The sequence below is a fragment of the Penicillium pulvis genome, assembly GCF_028828015.1.
Source record: "Penicillium pulvis strain IBT 33274 chromosome Unknown contig_7_segment1_segment0, whole genome shotgun sequence".
NCBI lineage: Eukaryota > Fungi > Ascomycota > Eurotiomycetes > Eurotiales > Aspergillaceae > Penicillium > Penicillium pulvis.
The window spans coordinates 2,943,180-2,962,724 of record NW_026643079.1 but is presented as its reverse complement, the minus strand read 5'-3'; the positions used below and the strand labels follow the sequence as shown (position 1 = coordinate 2,962,724).

Genomic DNA, 19,545 nt, shown 5'->3' with positions numbered 1-19,545 from the left:
ACTCCCGCCCATGAAGACTACGGTCTGTTGCTAACGAGAGTCTAAGTCGAAATTGTTTGAAGGTAGCACCTAAGACCACTCGGCCACACTTGCTTATAAATGTACTATCCTGAAATAAAGGATCATATAGTACACTCCCTATACTCTATGAGATATACGATGGTCGTCTCATGGAGCAGTAGCTCTTGCATAGAGCTGAGAGATACCAGAGATTTGAGTATTTAATTTCCGGTTGAAAGAAAAACGTTCATGTCTAGATAAAGGCTAAGAAAGTTGAGGCTTCTTTACTTTCTCCGTGCGTCAACGGCAAATACTAAACAGGGGTTGTCCTGGTTACCGCCACCGCCTTAGCCTTATCGGATGCAAACCGAGCAAACAGCGCCGCGGAGACGCTTGGACCACTGCTTATCCAGAAATTTCCCAAAAAAATCCTACGCCGTTTCAAGCTCCCAAAACATAGCCACCATGCCTCGTGCCCAGCAAAAGAGAGGCCGTCGGGCTGAGAAGAAGGCCCAGACGGACGGCGAACCCAAGCGCAAATTCGATGAAGCCCCCGAAGAACCCGTCGCAAAGCGCATGAAGTCTTCCGATGATGCCGACGCCAACGTTACCTACGATCATAACGCAGACTATGTTCCCCTCGATATGGAAATCCAACCGTTTGAACAACAAGAGGAGGGAGAACAGAGAGGGCCTGACGACAATGGCGATATGCCTTTCTTTGGTTTGCTCGACACCGACGAACAAGAGTACTTCTCGCGCGCTGGCGAGATGCTCGAAGCGAATGAATTTGAGGACGCCGAGCAGAAGCACTTATTCATTGAAAGTGTATACCGCGAGGCGAATGGCAAGGAATTGAAGATTGCCTGTAGTCAGGGTTGCTCGAGACTCATGGAAAAATTGATCTCGATGTCAGACGTTCGACAGATTCGCCGAATCTTCAGCAAGTTCATTGGTAATTTCCTTCACCTTGTGCAACATCGTTTCGCCAGTCATTGCTGCGAGACCCTTTTCATCAACGCTGCCCCGGCAGTTATGCAGAAGACATCTAAGGCACAGGCGAAGAAGACCGAGGAGGATGGAGAGGAGGAATCAGAGCTGTCTCTGGCGGAGATGTTTATGAGCGTTATCAAGGAGTTGGAAGGAAACTGGGGTTATCTTCTGACGGAGCGATTTGCGTCGCACACAATTCGAGTCCTTCTCTTGGTTCTCGCTGGAGAGCCAGTTGATGTTGATTCAAACGACTCGATCGTTGCTAGCCGTGCCAAGGAGAGATTGAAGCTCTCGACAGCGAACACACAAGTTGAAAACACGGAAGATAAGGAGAACGCCGCTCCCAAGAAGCGAAGTGTGCCAGAATCCTTTGAGCCTGCGCTGAAGAAGATCATGAATGATATGGTTTCAGGTCTTGATGATGTTTACCTGCGCGCTTTGGCCACTCACGCCGTTGGAAACCCAGTCCTCCAGGTCATGCTGACTCTTGAGCTCTCTCACTTCGGAAAATCGAGCGCTAAAGATCCCAAGTCTATTCTACGGAGGTTGCTCCCCGATGAGAATGTTGAGGAGGGCACGGAAAGCGCAAATTTCATCCGCGGCTTGCTCTATGACCCTGTTGGTTCTCGTCTTGTGGAGACCATGGTGCGCCATATGCCGGGTAAAGTGTTCAAGAATCTTTACAAGAATAATCTTCGTGAACGCATTGGTTCTCTTGCCCGGAACCAAACAGCCGGTTATGTTGTTTTGAAGACACTGGAGCGACTCGGAAAGGACGACCTGAAAGATGCCATGGATCTCATCATTCCTGAAGTCCCGGGCTTGATCGAAAGATTCAGGCTTATTGTTCCTCGGACATTGGTCGAGCGATGCGTCATTCGTAATGTTGACACAAAGCCGTTCGCCAAGGCACTCAAAGATGCCTTTGACCAAGACCCCGCCGCTCGTATTCGCCAGATGCTCCGACTTGACGTGACCCCGGAAGAAGTTCCTCAATACAATGAAGACCAAGAGATGCAAGATGCAGGTTATGAGGGCCACAATGAGTACAAGAAAAAAGCCACATCGACCCATTCTTCAGAGAAGCTGCATGGCTCTTTGTTTGCACAGACACTACTCTCTGTCCCGGGCCCTCTCAGCGACCTCGTCTACAGTGGCCTGCTTGCCCTATCATCTGAGACAATCATCCAACTTGCACAAGAATCCACATCCTCTCGTGTCTTGCAACAGGCACTGAAATCTAAAACTTCCACCACCCAATTCCGACGACAGTTTGTTCCTCGATTCCAAGGTCACTTGGCCGAACTTGCTCAAAACAACAGCGGTTCTCACGTAGTCGATTGTCTTTGGGATGCCACTAAGGATATCTTCTTTGTCAAGGAGCGAATGGCACAGGAACTTGTCGCAAATGAGATGCTTCTGCGTGACTCGTTTATCGGCCGTGCAGTGTGGCGCAACTGGTCCATGGACTTGTACAAGCGCCGCCGGGGTGAATGGGTTGGGCGGGCTAAGGGTCTTGACCAACAGCCTTCTTGGACCGAGGGTCAGGGAGAGCGACCGAAGTCTAAAATTGAGCTGGCGCGCGAGCGATATGCTGTGGCCCAGGGCATTCAAGATGTCAGAAAGGCTGCCACTGATGAGCAGGCTGCCGCTGCCGCCGAAAACTGAAATCAAAATAGAATTCTATACCTTGTTAATACCACATCCCAATTTTCTTCTTTATCACTAATTCTGCATTCTAAACAACCCTCTTAGGTGCATTATTCTTGTGTTCCATCCTTCTTTCAACGAACAAAGACTAGCTGACAACTTCATTGTCTTGTACAATAGGAATGACCTCTTTGTGAGTTGAACAATGTTTATTCCGAAGTCTCACATGTATTAAAAGGTCTATTACCATTTGAATCCCATTGTCAAGCTCTCCTTCAAAGACGTGATCTCGTGTTTTGTTATAAAAACAACTCGTCCCCTACCAATGATGACCTATTCACAATCAAATCCACACTCGCACATCCATTAGGATTTGAACAATCAGCTATTCCAATCACATAAGAACAAAATAGCCCAATATCTCTTTTTCAGAATGGGTGAGCTCCTCGCAAATCAATTAGTTGTCTACCTTTCGGAGCCTTACAACGGCACACTGATCAGTGACAACTGCTACAACTCAATCACTCTCGAAGTGCTAACCCCAAAAGGGCCCATGAACATCTACAACTGCATCATGCTCTCAATCAATGACCACCCATATCTGCGCCGATGGTACATACCATCAAGGGAGTACCGGCGACTGAATCCCTATGTTGAAGAAGACCAGGTATGGGTTGGCTTTAACATGGATTACGGTATGTACGAGAAGCCCACAGAGCGGGATTGGCTCACAACACTAAAGCATGCCATCGAACAGGGGCGCTTTCTTACAACCAAGGATCCAAAGCGTGATAGTAGACACAGTCGGACGTTCTGGATGCAGATGCGAGGCTACTTCAAGTATGATGACCAAGGAATTATCAAAATTGCAGTAGAGAGACATGTTGATTTGCTGAATCAGCTTATACATCACAAAATTGTAACTATTCAGAATGAGAGGATCCTCTCTCTCTTCACAATGTACGAATGACTAGGCTAGGGACTACTTGATACACTAATTTTTTACGCCGTCTTTTTCTTTCACGTTTTCCATCTCGTCCTTGCGATCGAAAATTCTCGAAACCTCCTCCAATGATCTTCCTTTCGTCTCCGGGAAGAGGAAATAGGCCAATAAAAAGAACAGTACCAGACAGCCCACGTAGACAAAATAATACTTCCACTGTAGAACGGAAAACGCTACCGGATTGACGTACTGGTTGAAGAAGCAAGCGACAGCATCCGTAGACAGCGTAATCGCCAGACCCTTTGCTCGGAGCTGAAATGGCAGGATCTCAGCCGGGTAGGCAATGAATAGCGGCGAGTACGCTAGATCGAAGCCAGCAAAGAAGAGGAATAGCATCGGGACAACGGCAACACCTGCAGCAGCAATGTGCTTCTCCTGGAAGAGACCGGCTGCGATGGTTGTGATGGACAGGAAAAGAAGCATGAATGCTGTCGATAGCAGCCACAGAATACGTCTGCCATAGCGCTCCGATGCGACAGCACCAGCTGAGGACAATATAAGATTCCAGATTTGCAGTCCCACATTAACAGCAGCTTCGTGGGAAGCATTGGTGATGCCGACAGAGGCAAGAATCGGAGCAAGGTAGTAAGAGATGATACCTATAAGCTGGTTAGAATTGAGTACTATCTTGTCATAAAGAATTTCTTCATACCATTTCCAGCCCACTCCTGCATAAATCCACAGATAATACAGATTGCAAGACGATGCATATCGCCCTTGGATGATAAGAATGTACTCCAATACCCAGGTTGCTGATGCTGCGCATTGATACTGATGCAAATCTGATGATACTCATGCTGAACAAGCTCATCGTTCGAATTCCCATTGGCATGGAATTCAGCTAGAACCGCAAGCGCCTCATCTTTCCGTCCTTTGGAGACCAGCCAACGTGGACTCTCAGGAACAAAGCAGAGGCCCAAAAGCTGGGTTATAGGGAAAAATGCCTGTAGCATACAGGGTATCGTCCATGACCAAGTGGTATGCATACTCAATGTGGCCATGGTAATCGCAGCGGAAGCAATAGATCCCACACACCAAGCTGCATTATAAAGTGCTGTGGCTGTCTGTCGGTGATGTGGATGGGCGATCTCCGTCGCCAATAAAGGCGCTGCAGTCTGTGCAGTTCCCACGCCCACGCCGGCTAAAACACGGCACCCAAAGAAGGCCCAGTGGCTATGTACAGCGGCTTGGACCAGTGATGCAATGATCACCAATATGGATCCTATTGTAACGCAGTATTTGCGTCCAAGGATATCGGCGAGGTATGATGCCGGGATGAAGGATATAAAGGCGCCGAGCGAGGTAGCTGCGATGAGAAGACCGAGGATTTGCGGTTTTAAACCGCCGATGATCTCTTTAACTGTGTCAAAAGTTTAGTCCATATTCCTAAATTCACGCGTAGTTATCCGGACTGACACTCAGGCAACACAAGCAAGCCATTCATCAAACTCCCGTTATATCCCGTTCCAGCAGATGAAGCGAACATAAACGCAATACCCAAATTCAGCTTTCGTAGACCTGGGTCCCTCAGCCAGCTCCTCTTCTCCACTTTCAAACCAGCCTTCAATCCCTCCGAACTATCTGACTCCATCATTCGTTCCATGATTAAAGTAGCGTAAAGATGTCGTGAAAATCCCGTTAATGGCCGTCGCAAGGCCGTCGAGTATCAGTCGCAGAACACACAAGATCCCAGCACCAGACATCCCTGTTCTATTAAGCTTTTTAAGCTACAGCTCCTAAACCCCCGAAAAAACAAGGGTTATCTACATTCTTACCCTTTTTCTCCATGAAGCCACACAGCGGCGTGGGAAACTGCTGATCGAAAATCCGCGGAATGCAGGGAGGAATGATGACCTCTTATTTTCAGAAACTGGGCACATGAGATGGACACAGAGTATAATCTGCTCTAGAAAATCTATCAAGGAGTTACATCATTATCTTGTGTTCCAAATTAGTTTTACGTTTTACTTTTACGCTTTTTCCTAGGAACTTTTGAAGCTTATCATCCAGAATTCCAAACAGATCAAGCCCTAACTTCAATCCTACTCGTCCGATTCTCCGAGTAGCGACGCATACCGATTCCCCAGCCCGCAGAACCCCTCGCACTGTTCCCCCACCTCCTTGTCTTTCCCTAAAACCTCCTCTAGACTCCACGCGATTCGCTCCGCGCCTATTCTGGCGCCCTCGAGATTGGGCGCTCCGGGTCCTAGACGTAGTCCGGCCATTCGTCCGGTCATGTATAGTGGTACGTCTTCTCTCCACATTAGATCTTCTGTTAGACATGGTAGACCCTCTTTGACCTCGACGGGGTATTGCTCGTTCATGTGACTTAATAGAGACATCTCGCGCACGTCTGCGCGGGCTCCAGTCGCAAAGTAGATGTAATCGATTGGAGGTAGATTTGGGATTGGAGGGTCCGTGGTCAAGGTCCATGCTTGAGTATCTGGGTCATAATTATGCGATGAGATCACTGTGTTGGTATGAATCGATGCACGGTTGTGCGCGGCATGTTGCCTCACAATCCTTGTGAAACGGGGCGTGATGCTGCCGCCGTTCCGAGCAGTTTTCATCATTTCAAGACGTTCTAAATGTGTATTAGAGATTGGTTCAAATCACATTCTTGACTTCACGAACCTTCGTCAGTGTCTGCAGAGAAAAACGCCGCTTTTTCGAAATTCTTGTATTTTCCCATCCAGGGTAAACTGATATCGAAATGCTTGACTGTTGATAGATTAGCAGGGCGCCCTTAGTATCAGATACAGTTTTTGTTGGTACTCACTTTTCAGATCAGAGCGCATCAAGAACCATACTTTGGTTACCCCCTTCCGCACGGCCATATCCACAATTTGTGCTGATGAGAGTCCGCCTCCAACAACGACCACATTTGTCTGCTGTCGACGCTGGATTTTCTCACGCACGTTGACACTCGGGAATGTCTTGATTTCCATGCTATGACAGCATGCATTAGAACCCTCCTCGGGACTAGAAGGCTTCCATGGGAAGATCTTGGACACGCCCGCTCCGCCAGCACCGATGGCGAGGACAACAGCTCGACTATAGAACTTCAAGCCCGATGTCGTGATCAAAGTGAAAATCTTGTCGTCTGACACTGGTGCATCTCCTCTATCAGATGGATAATCGTATGTCATGTCCGCAACCTCTTCCTTCTTAATTAGGTCTGCGCGATTCAGGCCGTATCGATCAATAACGGAATTGCAGTAGTCAGTGAAGAGATCAGTCGACGGGGAGAAATAGTCTTTGCGATCTCGCTCGTCGATCTCGACTCCAATCGTTCTAGAAAGAGAGGGTTGTTAGTATCGACACGTTTGATGTATGTATAGAACATCGGAGAACATATAAGATACTCACTGGTTCTTCCCTCCCTGCCTCCTCTTCTTCTTCTTATGTTTGCTCACATCCTTCCCAACACACCCAGAAATCTCCCAAAGGTCTCCCTCGCGTCCCATCTCCTGCGCATAAGCAAGCATTCCGTCCCGATCCCCGGGATCAACATGAAAAAACATGGGACTTCTCAATTGCTTAATCTCCAACGTCCGGAACGCATTATTCCACCTCTGCATCCACTGATCACTGGATCCATCCAGGACAAGTGTCGAAATAGTTGAAGAAGACGAAATGGAAGAAGTCGAAGACGCAAGCGAGGGAACCGATGATACCGAGTCTGATGATGCTCTGCGCTGTCTGTCTGGCGTCTCTCTTTCTCCATCACAGCATTTCAGTCCGCGATTCCATTTTTCCGCGCGGACACCCTTCTTCTTCGTACGGCCTGCTTGGACGAGATTCATCTTTCCTGCATGTTTCTTGATCCAGTGGTATCGCTGGTGTTCTTCATCGGTAAATACGGCCGAGGGTGTATCTTCGTGGATGCGAGCAGCGACACCTAGGCCGCAGGGTCCGGCACCGATGATGATTACATCGTGGATCTCGCTTTCGGTGCTATTCATTTTGAGTGATTAGGGCGATTTGAATTATATCACATATATAAGTTGCGATAGAGGGGGTGATTTATCAGAGTAAAAAAGTGCGTTTGTAGAATTTTGAGGGGCTCTCTCTTATATATGAGTAGCACAGCTTTTGACCATTCTGCAATGTCCTCATTGCGCATGCTGGCTATCGAGGTACTCTTACTCCCAAGGTCCTTAGGGCTCAATAGAAGAGGGTGAACCCCCACAGTAATGTGGATCCGATCGGCGGTTAGAGGTTGTCAGCCCATGGGGACCTTGGAGCTTGGAATTTCAGCTTCCCAGCAGTATTGCGCATATCGTACTAATACAGGTTACCAGATATATTACCTTCAAAAGAGATAAAGAAAGAACGAAATTACCATTGAAGTAGGTTCTCTCACTGCTCCGCTCCAAATCGAATATAATATTCCGATATGTGTTCCCCACTGCTCTATTGAAGCTAAGTTCTGGTAGCGTAGACTAGCTAGCAATACATCGGAGATCGGATGATTCTAGACTTCATATTATATATCTAGATCTCAGCACATAATTCTTATACCGATTATTACCTTGTTGCCGATAACTTCAGATTTTAGAGATCTCTGAGATTCCTGCTTATGCGCAGGAATCCATCACTTGACACAGTTTGACGATATACAAATACCAAACTCTACTATACAGCTTGTACGCTCAGTTGCTCTTAAGTATGATAGATCCCCCACAGAACAGCCTGAGAATGCACGTTTTCATTGCAATCCATATTGCCTCTTGCACCGACCTTGCCATCGCTGGCGAATCGCTGGACCGACTCATTGATCAGATCAATGACATCTTGCCCCCCAACCACAAAACTCACATTCCCATTCACCTTCGTGGCCTCCACGCCTAGCGCACATGTCCCGAACGAGGCAATCTCGCGCTGGTTCTTGCCAACAACCTGCGTAGTATAGTCCGTGCTGGCATCACCCTGGATATTCTGAATGATGACCATACAGTCGTCAACCAGCGGCGATCCACCGCTAGTCTTATTCTCAAAAGTAGAGTCACCACAGGTGTCTTTGCCCGGCGGGATGTCGCACGGGTAATTATCACTGGAACCCTTATCGGCGGTATCCCAGGACTTGAAGGCGCGCTCAGGGCTGCAAACAGGAATGCGCATGAATCCGGGTGTTGTCACAACCACGTCCAATAGGTTGGCGATTGTACCTTCGTTGGTGGGTCCGCAGAGCCTCCGCCGTTTGTCTTGCCATTCTGCTTCCATGTACGCACCGAGCCCTTGATCAGATCCTCCTTGGTAATGCCGCCGAAGTTGCCGTCGCTAAGGGAGTCAAGACCGGGAGGCATGGAGAACTTGTTGTCAGAGCACACTTTCTGACAGGGACCTTTGTCCCCCCATGTTGCACTCGTAACAGCTTTGCAGCTCGCTCAATCGTGACCGAAAATATCTGCCAAAGGCTAGCGAGAAATGTGGATTGTCTACCTAATAGCACTATCACTGCTGGGTAGGTTGCGGTGGCCTCTACCACTGGTTTCAGAAATCAACCTTTGGACCCGTGAATGGAACCCATGAGCAAGGATAAGACCATCGAGAACGCATCTCAAGGTCGTGTATAATTCTACTCAACACCTAGCCACTATTAGCGTCTGAGTATCTCCGCCATAACAGAAGTCAGCCAAGACATAGTAGCAAATGCCAAGAAAATGGGCGAATTGGAATTGGGAATGCTGTGTTGTTGGAGCTGAGAAAACCCCATCTTTGGTCACTCCGAGGGTGCCATGCCAAGGGAATCAGGCCGCCAACGATAATTACAAATTGGCATGGACTTGCCAATACTTACACTCGGGAATCCTCGGGGTTCCAGCCCTAAAGGGTATGTTCGAACTGAACTCCCGAAATTGGCTACGGGTCTTGGGTTACAGTGCGGAGGGACTCGTGCAATGCCAAGGGGCAAGGTTTACTCTTAGCATCGGTATTTTGCTCTCCGAAGGAGTCTGAAGTAGCTGGCAAGGATCATACCACTCAGCCGTTTGGTAAAGGGATGAGGACCGCTGCGAGAATGGCTTGCCTGGCTATCAATGCTTGTAATTACTGAATATCCCGTATGTCAAGCGATATATTCTAATCTCTGGCTGGGTTCTATCTGTCTTTCTATCAACTTCATTATCAACTTAAATGCCTTACTGGTTGTTGACTCTATCATTTCGCCATTAGGTGGAAGAGCCGCAAAATAATACATAGATAATATGACCTTATACCCAACTCAGCAAATATGCAGGACAGGTGTATTTACAGATAAGTCAAGGCTTTTATCCAAGTAGTCGAAGCCTCATGCAGGGGCTTGTTTAGGCGAGAAAGAAGCCTAACGCCCCAACTGCAGCTAATAAGCAGGAAACTCCAGCAACAGCCAACTGTGTCGCGGCATTCTTTTCGCAATACTCTGGCGGGTCAATGCCGCTGCATACACGAGCTGTGACGGAGGCATGGATGCTTTCAGCAGCAGCTTTGTCGATATGAACCCGGCAAGGATCCGGCGTAGATGTAGAAGTAGAGTTGGCCATCACCGCGCAGGTATTATTGTTCCAGGCCTTGGCAGACCACTCCACGCTCGAAGGGACCTTCAAAGTTTTGTCAGATACATTGATTATCATGCCATATTCATTTGTGCACATCTCGTTGGCTGTGGCAGCAACAAGATCCACTTGGGGGGCGGAATTGTCGATGGAGAAATAGGTTGCCCAGGTAGTTTTATTATGGTCCATTCTTGGTATGCGATCTGGGTTCTCGAAAGATTCTTCGTCGCAACTGTCCCAGGTCATGGACCAGCTGACTTTATAGTGACCCTCCTCGCTCGGGAAGCTCATAACCTCGTGCGCGAGATAGGTCTCTTCGGTCCAAATCTTCCAGCCGAGATCATGAGATAGCGTGAAGGATGTATGGTCAGTCTGCAAGTTCCACATCAAATACTGAATCGATGGGTTCAAATATCGCGCTCGCTGGGCATTCTGGAAAGCAAAAACAACGGGGAAGTCGTTTGTGGGCGCATATGTCGAGTTTCGCGGGAAAATGAGGTCCACCTCCAGTACACTAGTGTTTGTAGCACTAATGATGTTCCATATACAGGCAGCGAGTAGCCAGCTCGCGCGAGGAGACTGCATGTGGAGAGCGAGTCGTATCTCCACGCGTACGTGTTGGTAAGGTCGTCAAGAAGTCTGAAGTAAGGAGCACTCGTGGTTTGCCTCATATCATCAGCATACGAAATAATTTCCAACGTGGCAATCAACGGCGACGGCAAGGCGCCCCAAAGAAGGGGTCTTGCGCCATCTGAAGAAAAGGAATTGAGACAGGGTCCAGTGGAAGACTAGGTAGGACCTCTGATTCTTAGCCGCATGAGGTCGCGCCTTGGCGATTATCGTGCTAACCTCTCACAGGCTGGAAGGCTCTCAAAGGTTCTCACGGTGAAATGGACGGAAAGCGCATATTCGAGGACCGGCTACAGGCTTGGCAGGGTCTTGGTCCAGTCTTGGCTTGGCTCTGCGCGGCCAGGAGTGCAGCGTTACATTGCATAGGAGATAGTTCCTGACGCTAGCTTGCACTTACATGTCGACTCACACCCGTCCTTCTCGATTCGAGCGAATAGGATCTCTTCCTGGTTATGTATGCTACCCTGCGGCTCTAGCGGGCTCTCCCGCACTGGTTGTGATCCCAAACCTTGGCAATTATACTCCATTGAGGGATAAACCCGATCACTACAGCTTGGTCAACCCTGCCTACTCAACAATGTGGCGCTGTGGTGACAACTCGAATGGTTGACCACGTGTAGGAAAAGGTACGAACAATGAGGTGAGTCAAGGGCATCGGTGCCTATTAACCTCCGAAGCACGCTAAGAGACATGGATGCAACCGGATCAGACAGAGAAGTACCTCCTCGGGACTTGAAGGGTCTGATCATGAAGTATAAAGTTTGACAGAGATCGCAGTCAGGAGTCAAACCATCCCTCACCCAACTTCAAACTTACCGACATAATGCGCTTCACTTATCTGTTTACTCTTGGAGCAGCCCCAGCAATGGCTGCGGTCCTGAGCTACCGGGCTGTCAGCTGCACGACGACTGCTGATGCAGGAGCTACATGTTTGAGCTTTGCCAGCTCCTGGGGAATCTCTGTAGAGAGCCTCCAACAGCTGAATCCAGGAATCTCCTGCCCTAATCCCGATACCAGCAAGTCATACTGCGTGATTGGCACTGTCAAAGATGACCCGTCGAGCGCAACGACCACTACCACTAATGAGGCTGTAACCACCACCCATTCTGTGTCTGATCCCTCTCCCACCATGCCTGGTATCGCCAGCAACTGCAATGGCTTCTACAAGGTGGCATCCGGTGACCAATGTGACACCATTGCGGCGAAGTACGGTATCAGCGAGGCCCAGTTCAGAAGCTGGAACACTCAGGTCAATGAAAGTGCGTCTTCCACTTACTTCCCCTTTGTGCAGAGCTTTTGTGATCTATGGTATAAGATTCTGACATCTGTAGAATGCACAAATCTATGGCTAGACTACTACGTCTGCATACAAGTCCCCGGCGCAACGACTACCCCAGCACCCAAGCCAACCACCGAGCCCTCAGGGCCCACACCCCCAATGCCGGGTATTATTGCAAACTGCAAGAGCTACCACCTGGTCCAGGCTGGCGACAGCTGTTACTCGATCGAAACTGCTGCGAAGATCACGTTGGCGCAGTTCCGTGCTTGGAATACTCTAATTGACGCGGCGTGTAGCAATCTGTGGCTGGAATACTATGTTTGCGTTGGTGTTTAAATTTTTTGTCAATTCAGTATATATATCCAGCAACGCACACCACGCGGAGGGTTTGTAGCCAAACTTCTATACACAGTACATCAATCAAACACGAATCCATTTCTTTTCTTCCAATTCCATATCCTCAAAACAACCCCACACCTGGGCAGTCCCCCTTCCATGGTTGCCCGGGCATACAGAAATCCCACAAAATGCCAATTAAAGCTCCTCGCTCTCCGAATCGCAACCGGGTATTGACTCCCATAAAGCAAAACAAACTTATCACCAGACTTAAGATCTTCATGACCGATACCCGTGAATTCAGAAGCAGTGACAAAAGAAACTATATCCTCCCGAGGTCGTTGATATACATAGAAGAACAACCGTATCCCATTTAAAGCGATAGCATCTTCCCACTTGGTCTCCTCCATTGATCGAACAAGAGCCCATAAGCCCTTTAGGGATGGATTGACAATCGGTATCGCGTTTTTAGGTCCGCAGGCTTTATCTTATTGACGGGAATAGGCATTCATCATGTTGAAGCGTAGTCATTGCTCTGTAGTTGAGGGCATACTTGTAGAGTGTTGGTTTTCACTGGAGGCTTGGACGAGCTAGTATGGATTGAAAGATAATTTTCCGCTCGATAGCTTCGTATAACGCACGCTCCATCGAGTTCAAAGTCCACAAGTCAAATTTCGTAGTAAAGTCGCTTGTGGAAGTTGACGCAATGATATTATCCGCTTTTGAAATTGGGAGCCTGGTCTCGCGAATTGAAGGCTGTTGTCTGCTCACACCTCGATGCGATATTGGGTATCGACAAATTCCAGACCTGTCAGTTCTATTACCTGCGGATTTGAAGGGTTGAAAAGGGGCTTTGAGGTGCATATGCATGTATAATACATGCATAATACACCCCTTAATAGCTTTATCAGCGGTCTCGGTCTATAAAAACACTTTGACTTCCTAATATCTATTTTCAATACTGATTACTAAGTTTAAAATGCGTATAGGCATCGAACGGAGGCTTATCTACTAAGATTTAAGGGTTAATTACAGCGTCAACTACATCAAAAACAAGATCATGTGATGATCTCTCGAAATCTGTGGTTGTATGAAAATTGATTCAAAATTATAGAATATTACTGTTTGAGATATAAATACGATTATTTTCAAAATGGATTATTGCGTGTCCAAGTAGTGATTCAGCGGGCTTAAATACCAACGCTCTACATTATCAATAACAGACGAAGGGGGAATTAACAAACAGCCACCAAAAGAGAAAACCCGAACCAAAGCATAAATCGTGACAAAAATGAAGAGAATAAGAAGAAACAAAAAAGATAAAAGTACCACACAAAATTCCAACGCCTCAATCCCAAAGCCAAACACCTATTTATGCCACTTCTTCGCCCTTATATCGATGTTCCTTGTTGATCGAGGGACACCGCCCCCTTCCCGACGATGCCAAGCGTCCTGAGGCCAAACCCATCCCCGAACCCGCTTAGCGTCACGACGCTCGCCTATCTGCGGCTCAGGAATCCAATTATCTTTGGGCTCAGGGAGGGTACGCTGCCGGGTAAGGGCACCCGGACCGCCGACGTTGAGGTGGGCGGAAGGTTGATCTGGAAGTGGGACAGATTTAGAAAGCATGAGTAAGAAGTACAGCGCCAAGCTTGCTGTCATGGGAGTCTGATAATGATCTTCCAAGCATTCAGACTCAGGGACAGGTGACGGATGCCGTGAATATGACGAGCCGTGAGAAGAAGCGGAGAATGAGCGTGCGCTGATGGGTGTTGCCAGGGCCGGGACTTCCCGCACAGACGGGGGTTTTGTCGCTGCTGTTTTCAGTGGGATTGGGGCTGCGACTTCGAGGTACCCGAAATATGGGACGTCGCAGCCATCATCACACCCGGCGCGGACGCAAAGGAGTTCGATTTCGGTGATAATGAAGCCATAGCGGCAGGAATGTTCCCTCATGCAACGCTGCAGATGGGCTAGGCCGTTTAAGTATTCGACACGGCGGTGTGGTGCCTCATTGCGCATGGCTGAGTTCCATCTGTCGAAGCTTTTGACTATGCCTACGAGTCGGCCTCGTGGGAGTCCTGCGCTGGTGCATTCTGTGTCTGTGGAGTAGTTGGCTAGGAAATGTGGGTGCCCATGGTTTTTGTGTCCGGTATGACGGATATCCGGAGCTGGGTGGAGTTGAAGATGTTCTGCGCCTTGGGAAACAGCTAATGCTGCATTGACTCGAGGCGCATAAAGGTCCCGAATTAGGGCAACAAGACCGGGTTCGGACTCCGGGGATAGACGTGAGGAGGGAACGCCTACTGGAGGAGCAAGTGCTCCAGGGATCTCGGTCTTAAGGAGCTGGGTGAGTCCGTGGATGGCGTCAATAGTGGCAAAGGAGAAGGAAGTCCAGTTGCGAAGCTGACGGATATCCCACCAGAAGTAGTCATGCATACCACGGGTAGGGATGACGCTGACGTTACGGACCAAGTTGACTGCTTGGGTGGGAGAGGTCAAATACGAGATCAAGTTGGTAGATGGGGGAGGGAGGTCTTCGCGAGGAGTCATTGGGTGCATTGGTGATCTCTGGGGTCCATGGACTGGGCTGTAGCAGTACTGAGGTGTCGGTACAGTCAACGGATGACGTGGTGTGCGTACGGGAGCAAGTCGAGGTACCTCCACCATCGGTTGCTGGGGTTGAGACGGATAGACCACAATGTTTGGTGTCACTGGCGTGACTGGAGTAGTTGGACAGGTTTGTGCCTGCACATGCGGCACATATTTTGGGAGCTGTCGGTAGGTAGGATATCCATACCGATTTAGAGTAGCCGCATCAATACCGGAGGCTGAAACAGATCGGCAGTGACCAGAGCTCTTGCGCTTGCTTGACGTGATAGTTACTGGAGATGACAAGGCAGAATGACTGACAGGGCTCGTGATGATAATGGGTGAAATGGGAGATGGTAGAGGCATTCTATCCCCAGCTTCGGGTTGGTTTCGCCGAACAGATGGACGGCTGAGGGAATAAGGCGCAAAACCAGGAGTATTTCGTGTGTTGGACAAGACTCGCCGATTGCGCAAAGGGCCACCAGCAGAGACCGGCTCAATCACCACATCCTGGGGTCGAATCTTGGGCAAAAGTGCCGGGCCATGATGATGCCGAACTGGCGAGAGACCAGGACTAGTGTTACCCGTCATGGTTGACCATGGCGAAGATTCAGCTGAGTAAATAGAAGACGTAGATGCGTTGCGACTATGTCCTGACCCAAGATATTCCTCATAAGGCACACCCGGCGGCGTGGTAGGCTGGTAACGAGTGTGATCCCCAAACATGATGCGATGAGGGAATGTTAATTTGACAACTTCACTGAGCCTCAGATCCAAAGGGACAGGAAGGTGTTTCCCAATGACAAGTAAGAAACGAATGTATATCGAAGTAAGCTGTTCAGATCAGATCACCTTCCGCGTGAAGGGACATTGACATGATTGTGGAGGAGGATGCTTGAATGTTAAATGGTTTGGGATGAGTAGGCTCAAACAAGCTAAGCAGATATAGATATAGAATAAGGGCCCACTAACGAACCCCAAGCAGATCTTGAATAACATGAAACATGGAGAAATGCTCCACGGTGACGCCAACGGAGGCTCATATTCTTTTTTTGGGATCCTGGTCTCCGATCCAGGGCCACGCCTGCCATGCGATGAAACGCGAAACTGCCGACAATTATTCCTCATGTCGCGCGACAGGGTAGACTGAAACCCCGTAAAGGGCCTCCATCCGGGTATAGTGCGGTTTCAGCGGTCAGTCGCGCGTTAAGTTGTTACTATATTTTGCATCAGTTTCGACGGTATTCTTCAGATTCCATGTTGGGATTAGTGTGCTGCAGAGTGATCGAACACTTCTAAATTCAGTAACAATTAGGTCGCAAATGTCAGGTAATTAGCGGCCTCATCCATCTAGGGGTAAAGTCCAAGGTGGGAGCGCCATGCCTCAGGAATCGCCGGGGGAGGAGATGGGCGGTTAGCTTCAGCAGAGAGAGATAAAAATAGCCAGGGCGTGTGCTGTGACAATGCATGAAGCAGAACCTTCAACTCAGGGTAGATGGATCCGAGGAGTTTTCTCCATAGGGGAAGTTGGAAATGTGATTACTTGGTCGGCGGCTAGAGATGTAGGTTAAGTCTCAAGTACGCGCCGGACGATCGTCGTCACACACTTTTCAAAGTTCCTGCGACCAGTCACTCACGCCGAAATGTCCCATAATTAGCAGAACACCTGTTTATGGTTTCAAGTACTAAATTAGCTATCATTCAAGTCCAAAGAGGTCTAAAGAGTAATGTAGTTCATATGCACATTTCTTATGTTTTGATTTCCATACTAAAGGACTCCACTTTACTTTGTTTCAAGTCTGTGCTTTTTAGTGATGTACAGTGATAAGATTGCCTTGCATTAATGTGGAAGATCATACGACTGAGAGTACCTTGGTTCTGAATAGCTTCAACATCCTTTCTTTCGTACCAGATATGTAGAAATGTCGTTAAAATTGAATATACAAAGATATAACCGACCTGTAGCCCACGACAAAATATCCAATAGCCCTAGTCCCTGCAAGTATAAGTTACTAGCAAAGATAAGCACCATGGGCGCATAAGAATAATCCTTCAGAGTTCTCCCTTGCTTTCTGCGTCTCACTTTTGACTGTCTTGATTACTTAGCTGTGGATCATTCTTTTTTTAATCTGTCGGGTTAATGTCCCACCCAAAATTACAGGTTAACCGTGTCGAACAAAAGTTACCATCTACGACTACAGATTTGGTGGTAATTTTGGTCTGAAGCCGGTAAATCTCAGTTCAGCTGTGTGTCAAGGAAGTACGTAGACCCATCATGGCGCTTCAAATACTTTGACATATACTGTAAATTCTTTCGGGGTTCTTTGGCTATCTTCTCCAAAGCTCTTGAGACATTAGTATTTTTCTTTTTGAATGATTTGGAAAGGTTTGAAGGAAGCTGTTTGGCTGAATGGGTGTGGGCACCTTACTTTTTGCCTGAAAGGGTTGCAGCGGGGACTCAATAGCCTTCTCGTGGTCTGTGTGTTCATGTGTCCACATAAATATCCTTTGAAACATTCCCTGTAATGCCCAAGTGTCCAAAGTATTCCGGGTTCATCGGTAGCTCTGAATAGTTACAGTAGTTGGGATTTAATTGCTGCCCAGGGCCATATACATCTTTATGATCATCAGCTCAAGTGGGAAACAAGAAGGAATTGATTATTATGTTCTGGCATATAGCCAACAGTAAATATTGATATTTTAGCTTCTAGCTTATTTCATCATTCATCCGAAAAATTTGGCGTAACAAAACAAAGATAAGACAATAATTAGCAAGGGCTTTGCATGGTCTAATCCAACGCAAAGCTCATGAAAAACGCTGGTGGGGAATCTTTTATGAACCGTCTAAACAAGGGAAGGGGTCATATCCAACGGCAAAAGAACAGAACGGGCAGACCATCTAGGCCTTGATCTCGTACTTGCGGCGGAACATGTCATCGACCTCAGTGAGGTAGTAAGTTCCGGGCAGGATGGTCTCGGTGCTACCGGAGGGCTTGAAGTTCTTCTGCAGGTGGGCGTGCTCGCGCAGCTTGCACATCTCATCGTAGGCAGCGGGGGTGAGGACGTTGCGGGCCTCGAGGCGGCTCTTGAGGTTCAGCTTCTCGACAATGGTGGAGACGTCGCCGACGATCTTGGCGCTGAACAGAGAGGAGGCGAGACCGGAACCGTAAGAGAAGAGACCGATACGCTTGGGCTCGCTGGGGGAGAAGGTGACATGGCTGAGCAAGGAAGCAATACCAGCCCAGACAGTAGCGGTGTACATGTTACCGCACAGGTTGGCGACCTGAAGACCGGGGGAGACACGCTCAGCGAAGCGCTTCTTGGTCAGGGCCATGAAGGTCTTCTCAACGGCCTTGTCGGTCAGAGAAGCGGTGTAGTCCAGATCACGGAGCTCAGGGGCGACCTCGGCGAAGGCGGGGTGGGAGGGGTTGGCCAGGTAGTCGTTGTAGAGCATGCGAGCGTAGGACTTCTGGACCAGCTTGCAGGTAGGGGCGTGGAACAGGAGGTACTCGAAGCGGTCCAAAGCGGACTGGGACTCATCGGTGGCGCCGTTGGTGCCGTTCTGGTTGGCCTTGAGGGCCTTCTCACGGACATCGTAGGCCTTGTAGCAGGCATCGACAGCCTCAGTGTAGCACTTCAGAGAGAAGTGGCCGTCGACAACAGGGTACTCGCTAGTGAGATCGGGCTTGTAGAAATCGTAGGCGTGGGTCATGTAGGAGGCACGGAGACCGGCCTCGAAGACAATAGGGGCATCGGGACCGATGACCATGGCGACGCAACCAGCACCACCAGTGGGGCGGGCAGCACCAGCAGCGTACAGAGCAATATCACCACAGACGACAACGGCGTCACGGCCGTCCCAGGCAGAGGACTCGAGCCAGTTGATGCTGTTGAAGACGGCGTTGGTACCACCGTAGCAGGCGTTGACGTTGTCCACACCCTCGACATTGGTGTTTTCACCGAAGAGCTGCATGAGAACGGACTTGACGGACTTGGACTTGTCCAAGAGAGTCTCAGTGCCGACCTCGAGGCGGCCGATGGTCTTGGGGTCGATGTTGTACTTGTTGAAGAGGGAGGAGAGAGTGGTCAGGGACATGGAGTAGATGTCTAATGAGAGGTTAGTTTTGACTTTGCGCAATTGGAATGGGACATCACGTACCCTCACGGTCATCACAGAAGCTCATCTTCTTCTGGCCGAGACCGATGGTGTATTTTCCCTCACTGACGCCATCGTACTTCTCCAGCTCGGACTGGTCAACGCACTAAAGGAATTGTCAGTTCTTTGCCTCGAAAGGTTTAATTAGATCTAAAGAAAAACTCAGGGGCACAAACCTGGGAAGGGAAGTAGACCTCAATGGCCTTGATGCCGATGTTCTGGGGGCGGGCAGACATGGTGGGGGAGGGGTATAGAATGGGGAATTGTAAAGGAGTATAACACCACCGAGGGAAGAGAAAGTCAAGTCAAAAGCGAAATGCAAAGGAAAAGAGATCTTGGACAGAAGTTAAATCTGGAATCGAGGGCCAGT

The 19,545-nt window shown here is 48.8% G+C and overlaps 9 protein-coding genes across 9 annotated transcripts; 3 read left to right on the top strand and 6 right to left on the bottom strand.

The window, feature by feature from the left end:
• Positions 1–465: 465 nt before the first annotated feature.
• On the top strand, positions 466–2,661 carry nop9 (RNA-binding RNA processing protein NOP9; the record flags this gene model as incomplete). The annotated part of the gene is made up of 1 exon (XM_057068627.1): positions 466–2,661. The coding sequence occupies one exon, from the start codon at positions 466–468 to the stop codon at positions 2,659–2,661; it is 2,196 nt and encodes a 731-aa protein (XP_056919482.1).
• Positions 2,662–3,076: 415 nt separating this feature from the next.
• Positions 3,077–3,613, top strand: N7503_009079 (uncharacterized protein; the record flags this gene model as incomplete). Its single annotated transcript, XM_057068626.1, has 1 exon — positions 3,077–3,613. One exon carries the CDS (start codon positions 3,077–3,079, stop codon positions 3,611–3,613), a length of 537 nt encoding a protein of 178 aa, XP_056919481.1.
• A 24-nt stretch (positions 3,614–3,637) lies between these two features.
• Positions 3,638–5,249, bottom strand: N7503_009078 (uncharacterized protein; the record flags this gene model as incomplete). The annotated part of the gene is made up of 3 exons (XM_057068625.1): positions 3,638–4,245; positions 4,299–5,006; positions 5,063–5,249. The coding sequence occupies 3 exons, from the start codon at positions 5,247–5,249 to the stop codon at positions 3,638–3,640; spliced, it is 1,503 nt and encodes a 500-aa protein (XP_056919480.1).
• Positions 5,250–5,688: 439 nt separating this feature from the next.
• N7503_009077 (FAD binding domain protein) lies at positions 5,689–7,611 on the bottom strand (the record flags this gene model as incomplete). The annotated part of the gene is made up of 4 exons (XM_057068624.1): positions 5,689–6,230; positions 6,281–6,367; positions 6,426–6,940; positions 7,016–7,611. The coding sequence occupies 4 exons, from the start codon at positions 7,609–7,611 to the stop codon at positions 5,689–5,691; spliced, it is 1,740 nt and encodes a 579-aa protein (XP_056919479.1).
• Positions 7,612–8,311: 700 nt separating this feature from the next.
• N7503_009076 (uncharacterized protein) lies at positions 8,312–8,955 on the bottom strand (the record flags this gene model as incomplete). Its single annotated transcript, XM_057068623.1, has 2 exons — positions 8,312–8,750; positions 8,795–8,955. 2 exons carry the CDS (start codon positions 8,953–8,955, stop codon positions 8,312–8,314), a joined length of 600 nt encoding a protein of 199 aa, XP_056919478.1.
• Positions 8,956–9,954: 999 nt separating this feature from the next.
• Positions 9,955–10,767, bottom strand: N7503_009075 (uncharacterized protein; the record flags this gene model as incomplete). Its single annotated transcript, XM_057068622.1, has 1 exon — positions 9,955–10,767. The coding sequence occupies one exon, from the start codon at positions 10,765–10,767 to the stop codon at positions 9,955–9,957; it is 813 nt and encodes a 270-aa protein (XP_056919477.1).
• An 868-nt stretch (positions 10,768–11,635) lies between these two features.
• On the top strand, positions 11,636–12,427 carry N7503_009074 (LysM peptidoglycan-binding domain-containing protein; the record flags this gene model as incomplete). The annotated part of the gene is made up of 1 exon (XM_057068621.1): positions 11,636–12,427. One exon carries the CDS (start codon positions 11,636–11,638, stop codon positions 12,425–12,427), a length of 792 nt encoding a protein of 263 aa, XP_056919476.1.
• Positions 12,428–13,795: 1,368 nt separating this feature from the next.
• N7503_009073 (uncharacterized protein) lies at positions 13,796–15,745 on the bottom strand (the record flags this gene model as incomplete). Its single annotated transcript, XM_057068620.1, has 1 exon — positions 13,796–15,745. The coding sequence occupies one exon, from the start codon at positions 15,743–15,745 to the stop codon at positions 13,796–13,798; it is 1,950 nt and encodes a 649-aa protein (XP_056919475.1).
• Positions 15,746–17,918: 2,173 nt separating this feature from the next.
• Positions 17,919–19,411, bottom strand: erg13 (hydroxymethylglutaryl-CoA synthase; the record flags this gene model as incomplete). Its single annotated transcript, XM_057068619.1, has 3 exons — positions 17,919–19,126; positions 19,179–19,281; positions 19,352–19,411. The coding sequence occupies 3 exons, from the start codon at positions 19,409–19,411 to the stop codon at positions 17,919–17,921; spliced, it is 1,371 nt and encodes a 456-aa protein (XP_056919474.1).
• Positions 19,412–19,545: the final 134 nt, after the last annotated feature.